Raw genomic sequence first — 18,135 nt, 5'->3', positions numbered from 1 at the left:
ATAAATTAATGAATAAATAAAACTAGTGACTGACAAAGCATCCTTCATGAGTAATTCTTCTCTGCGGTGCTGTGAAAGATTACCTGTCCCCTTGCAGATTTCTAATAGGGGAAAAATACTTTTTTTTTTCAAGCCCTATGTTTAATATTTTATCTGGTGATCTTTCATTCCTTTTGCTTGTTTTGTTTACGCTGCATTGTTTGAGTAGACGATTATAAACACTATGCAGTAATGCGAAACGCTTAAGTTGCGGGGGGAAAGACTGAATGGGATCGATCTGGGCGGCAAGATTCACGCAGGAGCTCTTTGTTGTGATCGGAGCTGTGAAAAGCAGCTGGAAGCATCTGCCTTGTCGCTTCTCCTCGGGCCAGCAGCGGTGATGCAGGAGCTGCCTCTATATAAGACCCTCCAAGATGCCTCCCCGATCGCTCCTTCGCGCAACATCTTCGCCTTTGACCACACCTCGCACCTTCTGCTCGCTTTGCTCCACTTTTACAGCGGCGACCACTTAACCAACTAAGTCAACACAAGTCCGGCGCCGTTCTCTGGCGGTGGCGCTTTCGCGATGTCCGGATTTTGACGGGTGAAAGTTGGCGGAGATGGAGCGCCAGAGCGCACGGGACGCGCGGTGCGGCCACGGTCTCCAGGCGTGACTCTGGTGGGGTTGGGGAAATCTCGAACATGGGAAAAGGAGAGCAAGTGGGATTTCGTGTCCTTTAAGGTTTTCACGTCCGTGGACGATGGACACGCTGAGCCTGTCAGTGAACGCGGTGTCCTACACCGTGGCGGCGGAGCTCCCCACCACCGACGACCCGTTCAGCGGACCCATCAGGAACATCGCGCCGTGGAACTTCACCGTCCTGGCCGTCGTCATGTTCGTGGTCTCCTCGCTGTCGCTGACCGAGAACTTCCTGGTCATGTTCGTCACTTTCAAGTTCAAGCAACTCCGACAGCCCCTGAACTATATCATAGTTAATCTGGCCATCGCAGACTTTCTGGTGTCCCTCACCGGCGGACTGATAAGTTTCCTGACAAACGCCCGAGGCTACTTCTTCCTCGGGAGGTGGGCTTGTGTCCTGGAGGGCTTTGCCGTCACTTTCTTTGGTAGGTTTGGGCTTCTGACCTGGACTTTCTGGAGTTTGGTTATGGATAACTCTACAGCTGTGTGGAAGAGCTGACTTTTAACACCAGGTCATGTTCAGGGACTTCAGAAAGAGGGTCAGAAGAGATATTGATTTATGTTTTATACATTTATATATCAGAATTATAATGACATTGAGATTTAGAGTAAAGGAAGTCGTTTCAGCTCCTTTCAAACACTGTCTGAAATGTCTTTTCTTTTTTTTTAACAACTAATGCAATAAATGCACCGATCAGGGTTATTTTTTTCCGGCTTATCTGTCAATTTTCAGTTTTCCTTGATTGTTCTGAATGAGATGAAAAAAGGTTGTAGATGGAGGAGGAAGTTCAGAATATCTCAGAAAATGAGGGGATTACGTCATTATCACATTTATGAATCAGAGCACTTACCCTTAATATTTAACAGCAGTTTAATACACTAAAAAAAGTGATATGATATGATATGATGCTGGTTTAATATATAGATAACTTTGATGCATTTGACAAATATGGACTTTTGTTTTATGTTCAACCTGCTGGTCAACCCAATCAGAGTGAAACTTTTGAGAATAAGCGATGCCTGATGTCTGGCAGAATGATTTTAATGCATCTCAGTGATACCGAGAGGAAAGAACGAAGTGACAGTTTAGAAGCGGTGAGAAAAACTCTATGCAGGAGAAAATGTTGCAGCGATGTCCAACAATCCACAGAAAATGAATGAATTAGAAAAGTTTCCTCGCATATTCATCTTAGAATACTCCCTGAACGTTTAAAGTAAAGTCAATCAGAGTAGATGCTCTTCACTTTATAGACCAGAAACTGTGGGACTTCTTCATTTTAATGCATTTAATGAGTTTTCAGTATTTGCTGATCAAAAGAAAAATGGACTATTCAGATGTCTGGCGGATTGACCGGGGCACACAGAGATGATAAAAAAAATGAGCTGCCATGTTATGGATGGTAACTACAGTTTTACTGTTAAGAGGACTGATTGTCAAGTTTTATGTGCATGCAAAAAGTGTGAGGGTCGGTGGTCGGAGTGGGGGACGCTTTAGACAGTTCACAAACGATGACAGTGAGAGAATGTATGTTTCTATGTGAAAGAGAGTATTTTTGGGCCACTTTGGATGGACAAAAACGTCCTTTTCCACTGTCAGAGTTAGAATGCAAACACCTACATTGCAGATAACTTTGAATATCTTTAGATACTTTTAGAATAACAGTGGATGTAATGCCTGCTAGTGAATAGGGAGGAAAAGGGTCCAAAAGAAAAAGTCTGTTAAAAATGACAACATAACCAGGTTGACCTTTTCAGTACATTATTTAAGCACTCGTAAAGTGAAAATATTATTGTGTGAAACACAAATTTCTTTCATTTTTATCACATCGGACTCGAGATGTACCGATCAGGTGTTTCGTGCTCGATACCAGCTTCTTTGCTGATTTTATGTTTGACCAATCCCACTTTTCTAAGAGCTATACCACGTAACAGAGACAGAGAGAAAAAAAAACATTTTCTGTGTGTTTTTTCACAATAGAATCCAATTGAAAATGAAAGAAATGCAAAAATAATTTTCATTTATGAAGCAATGCTCCACGCCTTTAATCTGACTTTAACTAAGCTCTAAAAAAGATAAACGTAAAATCTGATTTTTCATTCCTTGACCTGCGGATCAAGTGATTCTGCTAATTCTGGTGTTTCTATGATAACTAGATAAAAGGATGAAGCAACACATTGTTGATAGTTGCTAGACCAAAGCATGCAAACTAGTCGACTCAATAACATTTAAGAGAATGAATGTTGTTCATGTTTGTTGAAAGAAGAGGATGTTTTGGGCTAGTTATATAAGCATAGGGATGGATAAATAGAGTCTCTACCGCTATGGGTGTCAGAATCTGATCTTTCTTTCTCAACACATGCATTAGAGATGAGTTTGATGACTTTTAACAACTCCCCAGATTCCCAGAATTCAATCAGAGATGACTTTTAATACCTGCTCATGAAGAGGGACTTCCTGGAAAAGAAATCCCGTTCGGGGACAATTGTCATAATAATAACAACGACCTTCTGAGTGCAGCAACTTTACTCACATTCCTCGAGCCGTCAGGCACTGAAAAGGTTATCGTGTGAAATAAGAAATTCTGAGATGAGTCACATCTGGTGCTGTAGATATGCAACAATCATGCATTTCTCCGGTTGACACTGATTTCCAGTTTTGACCAGTTTTCAGGTCTTTGCCTAAGGAGTATCACACATGAATAAAAAGAAAATGTGCCGCGGTTTCTTTGATAGCGATAATAGATATAAATCCAACAGAAACTGAAGGAATAATATGAATACTCTGATTTATGTATCAAAGCGTGATATAGTTGCTAATAACCTCTAAAGAGGTACATCAAATTGTCCGCTGTTCATATGCTTTTTTTAAACTAAAAAGGATGAGAAGTCTTAGTTTTTATGCAGTCAATAAATACGTCAAAAAGCTTTGATTTTTCAGAGTCAATGAAGAGAAAATCGTCTGATTCCAGTCTGTGGCTGAATGATTGGTGCATTTCTGTGATAGAGAAACAAAAGAATGACATTTCATTGATAGTTAGTGAGTAGTAGCAAAGATGTAAGGTGTATCATTGTAGCAAACAGTTAAAATCAAGACTTTAGTAATCATGCTCAAAACAAAGTCAGGCAGAATGTTTGAAAAAGAAACTTTTGAGGACAGAAGAGACAGCATGCCATCTTCTTCCTACGCAGCATGCAAAAAGGTGTCTGCAGCAGAACTTTTCTTGATGTCTCAGTATCTCAAACCAAAATTGACTTTGAATGAATTCTTTTAAGCGTATAATGCAAAACATATTGTTTTTCTGAGACCTCTGCCCCTAGCCTTGTTTGTTTGTTCCACAAGATCCAGCTTTCCCTACTAAAAATGTTACTAAATATGTTTTCATTCTCATAAAAATGCAAAAAAGTAAAAAAGTACATTTAGTTTTAATAATTACATCGCTGCAATGTATACATTTTGATGCGACAAAATTAAGAAAATAGCCGATATTTGAGTTTTTGTTTTGTTAAAAGCACTAATAACAGTTCAATGTTTGAAATATCTGAATTTGTTGACAGTGTTTGGTATGAGGCTTTAAAGCGTACAGCTAAATTTGGTGAGATTTTTGAGCTAAAGTCGTCTAATTTTCCTCATCTTGTTTGGCTTGTGTTTGAAATTCTCGTGAGTTTCTGTTGTACATTACCTGCTTTAACTTTTTCTTCTATATTTTTTTTTTTTTTGCAGCTGCACAGTATTTGCCTTTGTGCTGCGTTCTGTAAAAACAGACCTGGGATCAGATTCAGAATCCCCCCCTGAGCGAGTCAAAGCTACGCACGTATCAGATTTTAGCAGCGGCTGCAGTTTCCTAAAGGTTTCCCACACACTGCGCTGCATGACTTGCCATAAGTAGGTTACCATCCCCGTGATCACCAGGTTAACTAACTCAATAGTTGTTTTTTTCCCAGGCCTTTAGTGAAGCTCCTTGTACCAAAGTACATAAGGAGCTCCAAAAGTTGTGATCATGGGAATCTGGTGAGGATATATGCAACTAGGAGTAAAGGGAATACCTGAACAGTTGATGCATAAGCATGTTCTTTCTAAAAAAGCTTTGTTTTATCCTCTTTTAGTATCCTAGACAGGTTTCCCTGGAGGTGAGAGGATGTCTTCATCAGAGATTTTCATTTAAGAGATTTTAGACCCTGTTGAGCCAAAATGAGATACAAAGACTTAGACTTAGACAACTTTATTTGTCATTTTGTATGCACAGAGTACGTACAGAACGAAATTTCGTTTCGCATACAGCTTGAAAAGTTACAGTAAATAGCAGTGAATTACAGGATAAGGTGCAGCAGTGATCAAGGCAAAGCTTTAAGTTGACATTTTCGGTCTTTATCAAACACTTTGTGTTTTATATAAATCTTTAGCAGCTGGGAAGAAACAAAAATCCGGTACAGTGTTTGCTTGAAACTTCCTGCAGCCGTAGAACAAGCACCGGGCGGTGATGCTGCTAATTTTACATGTGAACCGTTATGCCAGATGCTCTCGTTAAAAAAGAGGGAGGTAATTAAACAGCCAGTTTCCACCTGTCTCCCCTGTCCTTTGCTGTAAGTCTATCAGGCAGACAAAGAGTTCCTGACTACGCAGGGATAAGTAATTAACTCCAGTCTCTGAGAGTGACTTATTACCACAATTAAAGGATGCCTTTTTTTAGCCCCATTAGCAGCCAACTGAACATACCCAATCCAGATCATTAAAGTATTCCCGGCAACAGCACAGCCAGATGGACCTCTGGGATGTGTGCTTAAAAATTAAGAGGCATGTCTGTTAGTGACCACCTACCAAAAAAAGAAAAAAAAAGGATGCAAAAACAAATCTCATGAGCTAATTTTCTGAATCAAACCCATTTATCTGTGGTGTGTCTCTGATTGCTGATTTCCTCAGGGATCGTGGCCCTGTGGTCCCTGGCCGTCCTCTCATTTGAGCGCTTCTTTGTGATCTGTCGGCCCCTGGGGAACATTAGATTGCAAGCCAAGCATGCCATCCTGGGTCTGCTGTTCGTGTGGACGTTTTCCTTTATCTGGACCTTCCCTCCTGTTCTGGGTTGGAACCGGTACACTGTGAGCAAGATCGGAACCACCTGCGAGCCCGACTGGTGAGACAGCAAAGCTCTGATGCCAATGTAGGCAGTGGCAGTTGCATGAATGGCAACCTGGGCACCCTTTGTATCCCTAGATCAGGGGTCTGCAACCTTTACAGTCTAAAGAGGCATTTAGCCCACAGTCCACTTGAATTAAAACTCGTTCAGAGCCGCAAATGTTGCCTGGCCTTTTGAAAAAAGACAAGTTATAATCTTTGATAAAGATCTACTGTAGGAAATCTGTTGTCATCGTCAAAGAAACACCCTTTTATGTCTATTTTGAGGTTTGAAAGAAAGAGGATGGACGGGATGTTGATATTTGTGGATAATGATGTAAAAAATATCATAGTTTCCAACATAATGAAAAAATTTTTTTTGATTTAATATTAAATATTAGTGGCACTTTCAGCATCATTCTGTTGTGAAATTTAAAAGCAATTATTCCAAGAAAAAAACTGCTAAAACCTGCATTTATTATCATTATTACATTTAAATACAATGATAAAAATATAATTACTTGCCAAAGATATTAAGAGCCACCGTGGAAGATCCAAAGAGCCACTTGCGGCTCCAGAGCCACAGGTTGCAGATCCCTGCCCTAGATAAATACCTAAAAACTTTAAGAATATATTTGTATTTGGTGTGATAGACCAACACTAATAGCTGCAAAAAAAAAAAGATGCATGGCTTCAACATAATGTGCAATTAAAAATCTGAAAAGTGCGGCGTGCATTTGTGTTCCAGTCTGTTCCTCCTGAGTCAAAGCTTCATAGACTCACCTTGTAGAGTGATAACAGCCGCAGGTCTTACAGCATATCTCTCTTAGCGCACCTAGAAAAGCAGCTTGAAAGTTGAAAAGGTCCATGAGACATAAAAAGCCTGGGATGCTGTGTGATAACCCGACTCTGCTTTAAACATCTCTACAACTTTCTCCCTGACCTGTTTGATTCGCTCCTCTGTTTGTTCACTGATGTTCGCTGACAAAGGCCTTCAGAGGACAGATGGATTCACACAGAGACTAAATTGCACACAGGTGGACTCACATTTACTGATTATGTGACTACTGACGGCAATTTTATTTAAATCAATTTTATTTAAATGGAAGGAAAACACGCTGACCACAAATGCACATCGCAATTTTTTAGATTACTACTTGTAAAGATGTTGAAAAGCACATACAATTTTCCTTTTCCTTCACAATTCTGTGCTTGTCTATCACATAAAATCCCAATAAAACACATTGAAGGTTGCATGGTAGCAAAAACGTGGGTGTGTGCAGTATTAATATGGTAAAGCACTGTTTAGAAAGCAGTTGTTGGCCATAACGCTTAACATGCTACATAGATTTCCTCCATTTGCTTTGTCATTCTGTATTTAGCTTATTATAGCCTCACTGCAGTAGATTATCAAACCTGACCCAGTTGATATTACTATGTTACTATGTATCATAATCACAAATCACTGTTTTCTAATACCATGGATACCCTGATGTTTGCACTATTTCTCTGAATCTTTTGATAAGAAACGTTAAAAGCGTCACAAATAAGTAACCAATTCAAAAGTATTCACTGAAAGTTGCCTTTTTGAGTTTTAACAAAGATTTTATAAGACTCAAATTTTGTATTAAGGAATCTTTGTTCTATCTGCTTATCAAGTTCAGCTTTGATCAGTCAACACATTTTCGATTTTGAACTAGATGGCAAATACATTACAAAGCTGTTAAAACACTAAAATATACTTTAAACTTATTCCCAAACAGGTATCTTCTTGAAGAGGACATATGCACAATCCACTTTTTTACACTTTAAATGTATTTACGTTGTGTACATGGAGCCTCTAGGAAAGCAGAAAAAATTAATCCAGTCTCTCCAAGTGCTGCACAGATATATTTACATTCTTTTCGGATTTATATTTTTCTTTGTTCTCTATTATGTTTTTTTAAAAAAAACAAAAAAAAACAATTACATCACAGTATTTGATTTAGAACTGCTATACAAGGTCGTTGACGGCCTACCATTTTTATTTCGCAGAGAGATTTTGCAGTCCAAGCTCAAGGATTCTAGTTACGAGTGGATAAATCCAAATCTTGGGTTGTTCGTTTCTCTGTCCCCCAGCATACAGCAAAAATGGCCAAACTGGTTGAGTGGATTGCTCTGACACCTGGGAGGGGGTGGGGTGTGAAGTGCCACATTTAAATTTAAAGAGACAGCACCAAAATGAGTTGTTCTCAGACGCACCTCAGACCAGGGGCAAAAAGGGGGAATGTTGGGGTAAATTAAAGAGGAGTTCAAACCAAGACATTGCAGTTCCACTTTATATAGACCACAACTGAAGGATATCAATGTGAAAAATAGGGACTGAAAAGCATGATATGTCCCTCTTAAATGCCATTCCTAAGCAGTGGTATATACTATCAGAATAATCTTTATTTGACCATCGTTGTTTACAATCAAGGAATTTGTCTTCTGTTAAAGTGCTTAGAGTGTGCAGATATTTAATATGAATATATAAACAGTTTGTTTGTTATGTAAAGGAAAGAAAAAGATTGATAATTTGGAGGAACAAACTGTCTGTGGTGGCTGATTTTTTATAAAATAGTGTTCTGTAGCGCTGACCTGAGTGTAAAAGTCTAACTAGTTTGTGTCCAGGATGTAAGCTGTCTGTAGATGTTAGCAGCCTTTTTGCCGACCCTAGAACTGGATAGAGGAGAGGTCAGCCGCAATGATCCTCTCCGCTGACCCACTCATCTTATTTTATGGCTGAAGCAAACCACACATTAAGACTAAATAAAAGCAATGTAGTAGTAGATGGCCAGCAGCTCCTGTGGAAGGTCGTACTCCTTGATTTACTGCAGGAAGAAATTACAGTTTTTCCTTCTTCACTTTGATAGATATCTTGAATTATCCTCGACATTTGCAAAACAGTAAGTGCATTTCTCCAATTTATACAAGTAGTAAAACATTATGCATTTTCTGCAAAAAAAAAAAAAAAATGCTTCTTGCTCAAAATCCTTAGTTCGTCTCCTAAAAGTAAATATTTCTGTCAGCGAAGATGTCAGTGCCATCAGAATCACAAGTCCTCGTGTCACTGTGTGCAGATAAGACATTCAAATTGCTTAGTCATGTTGTCAATATAGCAGTGTACTCTGGAGGGAGGACAATTGTTGTAAATTGTAAGCTATACCTTTTAGTGTGTGGGAGACTGATTGCAAGAGACAGGGCAAGATTCACGTTTACACTTCTACTGTTTGTACAGTAATTTGTTGACAGACCGTGTCACTGTGATGCAGGAAGGGAAAAGATATCACTGCATGGTACAAGCAGAAAACAAAAGAAAAGCAGAAACGTGCTTCCTGCACCTCCTGACGTTCCTGTCTGTTGGGCCACAAATCCTCATCCACATCACGGTGTATGTCTTCTCCTGTGATGCCGCGTGGAAAGTGTCTCATCCAGCCACTGCAGGCATGTCATCATGAGCTGCATCCATGGCAGCCAGACGGGTCATATGTGGTTGTCGCTGGCGATGACATACCTTCCATCTCTATGCTGAGAAAGATTCCTCAATGGTGTCAAGGAATGGGGAGTAGAATTCAACTCAATTCAATTTTATTTATGTAGCGCCAATTCACAACACATATAATCTTAACGCACTTTACAAAGTGAGATTCAGTCTAATTATACAGATTTTTTTCATACAATTTCCTCTCTAAGGAAACCCAACAGGTTGCATCCAGCAGCATTCACTCCTCCTGAAAGAGCGTAGAGCCACAGTGGACAGTCGTCTGCATTGTTGATGGCTTTGCAGCAATCCCTCATACTGAGCATGCATGAAGCGACAGTGGAGAGGAAAACTCCCCTTTAACAGGGAGGAAAACCTCCAGCAGAACCAGAACCGGGCTCAGTGTGAACGTTCATCTGCCTCCACCCACTGGGGGTTAGAGAAGACAGAGCAAAGACACAGAAAGCACAGAAGCACACATTGATCCAGGAGTACTTTCTATGTTATATGGTAATAACGGATGATCTGACTCCCCTGGATGACGTCACAGCTATCAGAACGCCAGACCAGGTGTAGCTACTATGAAGAAAGAATGACAAAAAGTTTAAAGTTGAAATAACAACAAAAAATGTAAATTGGAGAACAGTAGGAGAACTCAGCAGAGTGAAACAAATAGACCCTGATGTCCTCCAGCAGCCTAAACTTACAGCAGCAAAAACTGCTTTATAAAGAAAGGTGTCCAATCCCAATGAAGTAGACATGCAATTTAGGCAAAATAGTCCTAAAGTGGCAGCTTTTTTCAAATGTTTGAGCTGCCCTGTGACAGAAAGACCCCCCTAGCCATGGAGCCATATTGTCAATACAAATATACAACTGAACAAAGAGTGAAAAATTAGAAATGTTGGTAAAGAAGCCAGAAAAACGCTAGCGTTCCCTATTTATGCCGCACTGTGGCGCCACTTTTGTGGTGTTTCCTAACTGAGAAATTAGCTCTGAAACGACAATGAGGTTTGGGAAATATTGATTGCAACTGAAGTGCTGTTTCTGCGGAAACCCTTTGTTGTGGCAATATATCAAATCTGATTTCTTTGTGCTTGAATCAGCCCTTTAGCTTTATTATTCCCAATCACAAAGGTGGCAACTGAAGCTTCACATATAAAAAAAAATACAATACAAATGCACAAAATCATCTGCTCAATTTAGATCCCTAACAAGTAAAGTTTCTAAAAATCTCAAATGTTCTCTTTCTTAGGTATATCTAATGAAACATCAAAGGTGTCATGATGAAATTAAATGTTTTTAATATCACAAACCTGAGCTGAACAAAGACTTCTGTACGTAAAGGTTTGCCACACTAGTCGTGTTTACATGCCGTTCAGTAATGGTTCCCCTCATATATGGATAAAACATAGTTGTTAATAATGTTTTATATCAGCTTTAGTCAAATGATTCACACATCCTCTCAGAATGGAGTCAGAGTTTGATGAATTGTTTGGAGCGTGCACTTTCCTCTCCTTTCTGCTTTTTCTCTCTCCCGTTTCTTCATCTCAATGGTTTTAAATTACAACTTTATGGTCACCACCATTAGATATTCCACCCCATAACAAGACAAAAGTCATCTTTTATAATTATTTATAACTCATTCATGCAGTGTTTTACCAATGTGCTCATGCTTCTTGAACTTTTTAACATTTTATCGTGTCACAACGTCAAAACTCTACGTATTTTGTTAGGATTTTATGCCGTAGAGACCCACACAGCACAGTGCATGATTGTGAAGTGGAAGAAAAACGACACATGGGTTTTCAACATTTCTGACTCTGAAGTGTGGCATGTATTTGTCTTCAGCTTCCACGAGTCTATAGCTTGCAACCTATTTTGGTGAATGGGTCGCACTGATTTTTATTTATGGCTATCGGAGTAAAGGAGTACGCATGGATGTCACACTTTTCAGTTTTTTATTTCCAAAAATGTTATGAAAACCCTTAGGGATGTTCCTTCCTTTTCACATCATGAACGGCGGTACTTTGTTTCATGTGCTTGGTCTATCTCATAAAATCGCATTCCCAGTAAAGAAAACGGCAAATTCTGGGAAAATTAAGAAAGAATTTCAGGTGATAAGTCTTAGCTATGTTTGTATTGCAGTGCTGAGTGATTGTGGTAGGTTTCCCTGAACTTGAGCCTAATAACAGAGACTCCCTTTTTTATCCACATACCTTTTATAACATACCTTCTACATGACCAGATAAAGATCACAGAGCTTCTAAACACAGCCCAGGGGCTCCCATTTTCAGGGCTCCTTAAGCCGTATGAGCTCACATGAATTTGTTTCATAAAGGAACTGAAGAAGCAGGCCTGCTGTGACCTCAGCTCTCAGGGAACCATCTGGATGATGCTGTTTAGCTGTTTTGATCAAAGGCATGCAGATATAAAACTGACCATTGACCTCCAGCCCAAATTAATCATTTCTAAAACCAAGGCATGGGAGGACACATTGTTCACTTAAGACAATTAACGGATCTCCCATTGGAGAGTTCAGGCACATGGATAACCAGGCGGACCTCTTTGTTGCACACTGTTAGAGGTTACTTTAAAATAATATCCTACAAGCAATCGTCTTTCAAAAATTAACAACTAAATAAAAGTAGTTACTAACCATGTCTGCACACTGCAGACATGGTTAGACATGGCAACAAGAAAGAGATTGTTCAGAGAAACTCCACAGACCTTGCTATGACCTGTCCATGTACATTTGGAGTTTGCCACAGGTAATGTAGGGGACGAAGTGGCACAGGGTGTTTTGATATGAGGCGAACCACAAGGGAGCAAACTAACACTACACCTCAGTGAAAGAAAAAAACAAAACTAAAAATAAAACAAAAATTGGACAGGTCTTCTGGACAGGTTCTTTTTTTGTTGAAACATTTCGTCTCTTCTCCAACAGACTTCTTCAGTCTGAAGAGTTAAAGGTAAACTCAGCCTTATAAGCAGTACCTTTGCACAGTGGATCAACAAGTTTAACAATGACAATCAAAATCGGTTGTTCACATGCAAAAGAGGACCATCAGGTTAGCAACGGATCGTTAGTGCTTGTTAGTAGTCGTCATGGTTGAAATTTGAGGTGGTCAGGTCATTTTCTTCAGGAAGGACAGGAAAGTTGGTCAGAGTTGATGTGGAGAAGGTTGCAGCTATATAAAGGACAATCCAGGAGGAAACTTGTATTGACTCGTAGGTACTTAATTCAATTCAATTCTATTTATATAGCGGCAATTCATGAAACATGTCATCTCAAGGCACTTTCCAAAGTCAAATTCAATCAGATTATACATATTGGTCAAAAATTTCCTATATAAGGGAACCAGTTCATTGCTTCAAAGTCCCGAGAAGCAGCATTCACTCCTGGAGAAGCGTAGAGCCACAGGGAGAGTCGTCTGCATTGTCCATGGCTTTGCAGCAATCCCTCATACTGAGCAAGCATGAAGTGACAGTGGAAAGAAAAACTCCCCAATAACGGGAAGGAAAACCTCCATCAGAACCGGGCTCAGTATGAACGGTCATCTGCCTCGACCCACTGGAGGTTAGAGAAGACAGAGCAGAGACACAACAAGAGAGACAAAAAAGCACACATTGATCCAGTAATCTGTTCTACATTAGATGGTAATAGAGGGTGATCTGTCTTCCCTGGATGATGTCACAGCTAACAGAACGCCAGACCAGGTGTACCTTCTATTAAGAAAAAAGAGAGAGAGAGCAAAAAGTTAAAAGCTGAAATGACGACAAGCAATGCAAAACTGGAGAACAGTAGAACTCAGTAGAGTGAGAAAAATACTGATTAAACTGAATACAAATACAGGCACAGCTGCAAATTGTAAAAACAAGTTGTTTTTAATGCATTGCTTTGTATTGATATGTCAAAGAACTTTGTTGTAATACGACAAAAGGTAAAACCATTGAAAATGGTCTTGTTTGTACATTGATTTAGACGCCTCTGGTCAGTAAAGTACTTATTTCAGGGGGCGATATTTTGTTAAGAGCGTAGTAATAGTTCACATCTACCTTCGGTTGTAGTAAAACATCAAGTAAAATACAGACAATGTCACCTTATGAAAGAGAAACCCGTGTTTGTATGAGTGCCTGGATGTGGGGGTCGATGTGTAGAAACAAGTGTACTCGTGGCGGCCTCAATGCGTCACGTGGAGGCACAAAGATGTTGAGAGGGCAGAACGCTTGCAACATACAGCTCCCAAGAGAGGCAAAGGCCAGGTCGCTTTGTCTCCCAAAAGTCTCAGCAGCCCCAGGCACCAGGCCCTAAGAGCCGCCTTACACCCCACACAGAAGTAGGTCGGCAGTAAGGAACAGGAGCAGCAAATAGAAATACATTCTAGTGGATTTTTATAGATCGCCATTATCAGAATTTACTCACCATCTTTTATCACTAACAATAATCTACTCTCATTCTTAGTTTTTAATGTTCCCTTTGCAAACATCCCTTCACTGGTCTAAATGTAGCTTGAAACAGGCCGATTAGGCATATTAGCAGACTAAATATCTAATTAATTAAAATCAGCGTCGTGAGAGATGAGGTAGCTGATACCCAGCACCTGTTAACCTACATACAGGGAAAGACAGCTTCTAAAAGTTCAGATAACATTATGGTAACCGGGTTACGTAGAACTGAGTTTACCTCACAGCATGCTTCTCAGCATGTCTTTGCGGCTGGTCATAGCTGTTGCTTCCTCTGTTCCTCCGCTTAATTGAAGGAAGCACAATGTTATGAAACCTCAGTTGCTGTCCGTTTACTCAAAAAGGGTCAGGCAATGTCAGAAACACATGCTTTTTCGAAAAGGAGGAACTCTATGGTATGCAAGTTGAATGCAGGTTGTGAAAAAAAAAACAATGCAAAACTTTACTCATGAAACTTCAAGCTAACTTTTCATGGTTACATTTTACCTCCATTTATAAATATATATTTAAATCCAAATAACACATTTTTTAAAGAAATGGAGTGATACTTCACTATTTTGCTCCAACATCTGTCTGTTATCTGATCCTAACAACCCAAAACAATCTTTGAGGACAATTTTATGAACTTTAACTATTTTTCAATTCAGTTTTCAGTTCATTTCAGTTTATTTATATAGTGCCAATTAACAACACAGCTCACCTCAAGGCGCTTTACAAAGTCAATCATTCAAACAGATCGGTTCTCCATCTAAGGAAACCCAGCGGATTGCATTAAGTCATTGACTAGCAGTATTCCATCCTCCTAGACGAGTGTGGACAGTAGCTTGCATAGTCCCGTTGGTCTCTGCAGCAATCATACCGAGCATGCATGTAGTGACAGTGGAGAGGAAATCCACCCTTTAACAGAAAGTAACCTCTAGCAGACCTAGGCTCAGCGAGAACGCCCATCTGCCACGACTGACTGGGGATTTGGGAAACAGAGCAGAGACACAAAAATGACACAGAAGCACTGACCCAGGGGTACTTTCTATGTTAGAGAAAAGCAAAAGGGTAATGGCCCTTTTAGTGACTTCATCTCTAAGAGAAACACAGCTAAGCAGATAAACTCTGAGCCAGTTTTCAAGTCTTTAGGACAAAAGAGAGCATATACAGTTAGTTGCAGTGAAAGATTAGCCAATAGTAAAGTCAGCAACTTCTGTTCACCAAAATTTAATAACATTGTTTCCTCCTACTGTGTTATTTTAACACTTTCCTCTGACCAGAAGGGATTTCCCCAGCAGCTGCTCTTTTATGGTGCATTCAAAGACCTCGCCTTTTCAGGAATGTCTACAGTAAAACTGAGTTTTCGGCTCAGTTCAGTACATGTTGGATGCCTACGACTCTGTTATCAGCAACGTGGAGAATCAACATTTACAAATCTGATCTTGCTACAGTTCTTTAGCAAAGAGTAAGCACAAATGTGCAGGAACACCTCCCCATGAAGGTTGCTTCATTAGAGAAGGTGTTCTTATGGAAACGACTTAATTAGACTAAATCGGTGTCCTGAGGATTCTTAAGTGTTCACAGAGATTTGTCTCAGCTGTGAAATTTTCCTTTTAACCGAAGCTCAGATGAGGAGCCGAACTGTGGCGTTCCTCTTGGGTCACATAAAAGCCCCCGAATTTCACAGCGTCTCATGGCTGGGAATTGTTTGTTGCCTTTTGGTTCTTAGAGTGACACTCAATTAGCGTAACAGCTGATCCAATCATCAGCTTATTACCTCATCAAGAAGTACTGTAACAATGATTAATGGAATGATTCACATTGATTTTTTTTTATTGTATTTTTTTTTTCTTTTTTGTCTACCTCTCAACAGGTATTCGACCAACATAACAGACCACAGCTACATTATCACTTTCTTCGTCACCTGTTTCATTTTTCCTCTTGGAGTGATATTCTTCTGCTATGGGAAGCTCCTCAGGAAGCTCAGAAAGGTCAGTTCCCGCACAACACAAAATGCTTGAGGGACCCTACAGTCCAAGATGTTTTGACTGCTGTCTCCTGTAGAAGACGTCCAGCATCAGTGCTGGATAGATGCAGTTTTGAAGTGCATAGACGTTTATTCTGTGCGACACCAGAATTTAGAAAACCATCGTCAGTTTTATGGCAATCGTGCTGCTGATGTGCTACTAGCATGCTAGCACACTGTTATCAAAATGTGGTTGGACACTGGGCCTGAGGCCAGCTGTGCTTCAAATTCTCAACGACCAAGCAACACCAATGCCTGCGGCCCCAACTTTTGAATTCAAGGGTGCCATTGTCATCAGCCTGAGCCCCACTCCACCAATGCCCCTGATATACGTACAGCCACAACAATAAAACACCACCAAAATGTATTTTAGAGGCTGACAACACTCGAGCAACTCACAAGCTCTGTCATATTTATTAGGGAGCAGAAGCACACATTGATCCAGTAATCTGTTCTAGATTAGATGGTAATAGCGGGTGAGCCGAAATCAACCATCTGGTTGATTTCAGATTGTAGTGTTGTGCTTTCAGCTGTGGGGGATAAAATCAGACCGTAAGTTTAAAGTCACTGAAATGTGAGACTTTTTCAGGCACCAAGGGACTCTTCTCACAGCAGGGGGGCCACTGTATAAACCCCCCCGGCCTCTTTTTGCCCGCTGCTTTAAGCACCATAGGGGAGCCTCTCAGCTTCCTCTGCGGAGGATCAGACTGGAGTTCGGAGAACCGCCACATATGCAGACAGAATCAAAGCTATGTTCATCCCTGACCTTTTCCAGCATCGGAACTTAAACAGCCGACGGCCATGGAAGAACGGTCCGTTTGTAACCTTTCTCAGCTGTTGCAGGATAGCTGAGTCGAGACTGCGTGGAAAGGTCTCCTGCGGCTAGGCCACGCTAAGAGAAAAGCTGGTCTGAGGTCACCCACTGCAACCTGTGTGGGCCCTCACAGGAAGCTGAGGACACAGCCACGCTAGGAAGGCCGTGCGGAGGTCCCCGATGTTCGACAGGCCGAACGCAATCCACTGGACCGGTGGTCAACCGGAGATCCGGCAGATACCGAAGCAGCAGTGTTTCGTTGGTACCTTTATATTTGCTGATGCAATATTCAGGACAGAGCTGACAGTCCATTGGACCAGTGTTCAATCGGGGATCCCAGCCAGCCCTGAACTGCTTCCACTGTGGCTGCGCTGTTGCCACAGTCAACAAGTTTCACCCTGGGGCAACTTCTTTCAACCGGATGGCCCAAAGTCAACTGAACTGGCAAAGGCAGAGGTTTGGAAGAGAGAGTAAGCAGTAAGCAAAGAAAGCTTAAAATTGTTTACTTTTAATGTGTTTTACTGCTTTTTTAAGGTTTGACCTGATAAAAAGACCTGGAGCTTACAGGATAGCTCCCTCTAGCTTTCTTGAAACCAAGAACCAAGTATATTTTTACAGTTATAACAAACTTTATTTCCATAAGGGTTTTATACACCGATTGGATAACAATGTGTGTGTGGTCCAGTCAGCTCGTTATGACCACATAGAGCTTAAAAGTCTTTTTAAATTAGCGGCAAATGCTACACAGCACTACACCCTCTGCACAGCTTGTTTCACCATAAGATGGCCACGACTCAGGCGCTCTGCCTGTTCTAAATTTAGTAATTTGACGTCATTTGAGGAATGCCCCATTTGAGTCTTAATGGAAGAAATGATTGCGTTAATAAAATCTAGTGTCCTAAAAGTTATTGATGTTTACAGAGCAAAAATCATTCTTTAAAATGTTATTTCCTCAAATAATGTTTCATGTGACTCAGATTTGCATTGTAAATTGGTTGAAACACATACAAAGGTTGTTCTAAGTTAGTTAAGCTAATTTAACTTCATTCCACAGTCTTTAAGATGAACCTTGGTTCTTTAACTTGGAGTTATTCTGATGATGGTTTTCAAACTCTTTTCTTTTGTCCTTTTGTATACATAGTTCCTTAGCTTCTTTTTATCTTAGTTTTCCTCAGTAGTTTAAATAAGTTTCACAGCCTAGTAGAGAGGATTTGTTGATTGAAATATAGTGTTAATTCAGATAAACTGCATTCTATAGTGATGCTCTCTGGATGATCATTGTATTTATGTTAATAAATTCTTGTACTTGAAGAGAAGTTGTCACACATTTATTCTATGTGTGTGCAGAGTTTGCTATTAAAAGATCGCCAGTGCTCGAATTATTCCTTTAAACTATTGTCATGATATCAGCTCTTGGGCTTATATTCACCAGACTCGCTAAGAGAGCGAGAGTTATTTATTATTTATTAAACCTTAAATAACTTAAAATCATGCGTAATGGTACAACAGTGGAGTTTTCTCCACCCTGTGTAAAGGCACCCTGATCGGATACTTGATG

The 18,135-nt window shown here is 40.2% G+C and overlaps 1 protein-coding gene across 1 annotated transcript in view; it reads left to right on the top strand.

Annotated features, from left to right (window-relative positions):
• Window positions 1-322: 322 nt before the first annotated feature.
• valopa (vertebrate ancient long opsin a) overlaps window positions 323-18,135 on the top strand; it is a 28,208-nt gene continuing 10,395 nt past the window's right edge. The window contains exons 1-3 of the mRNA XM_012862380.3: window positions 323-1,104; window positions 5,598-5,808; window positions 15,611-15,728. Of these exons, the coding sequence (XP_012717834.1) occupies window positions 741-1,104; window positions 5,598-5,808; window positions 15,611-15,728 (693 nt within the window). The 5' untranslated portion in view covers window positions 323-740. The remainder of the gene's footprint in view (window positions 1,105-5,597; window positions 5,809-15,610; window positions 15,729-18,135) is intronic.

Source organism: Fundulus heteroclitus, chromosome 22 (genome assembly GCF_011125445.2).
Source record: "Fundulus heteroclitus isolate FHET01 chromosome 22, MU-UCD_Fhet_4.1, whole genome shotgun sequence".
Taxonomy (NCBI): Eukaryota; Metazoa; Chordata; class Actinopteri; order Cyprinodontiformes; family Fundulidae; genus Fundulus; species Fundulus heteroclitus.
Note: the sequence above shows the minus strand (reverse complement) of the source record. Positions and strands in the feature narration are given on the sequence as shown.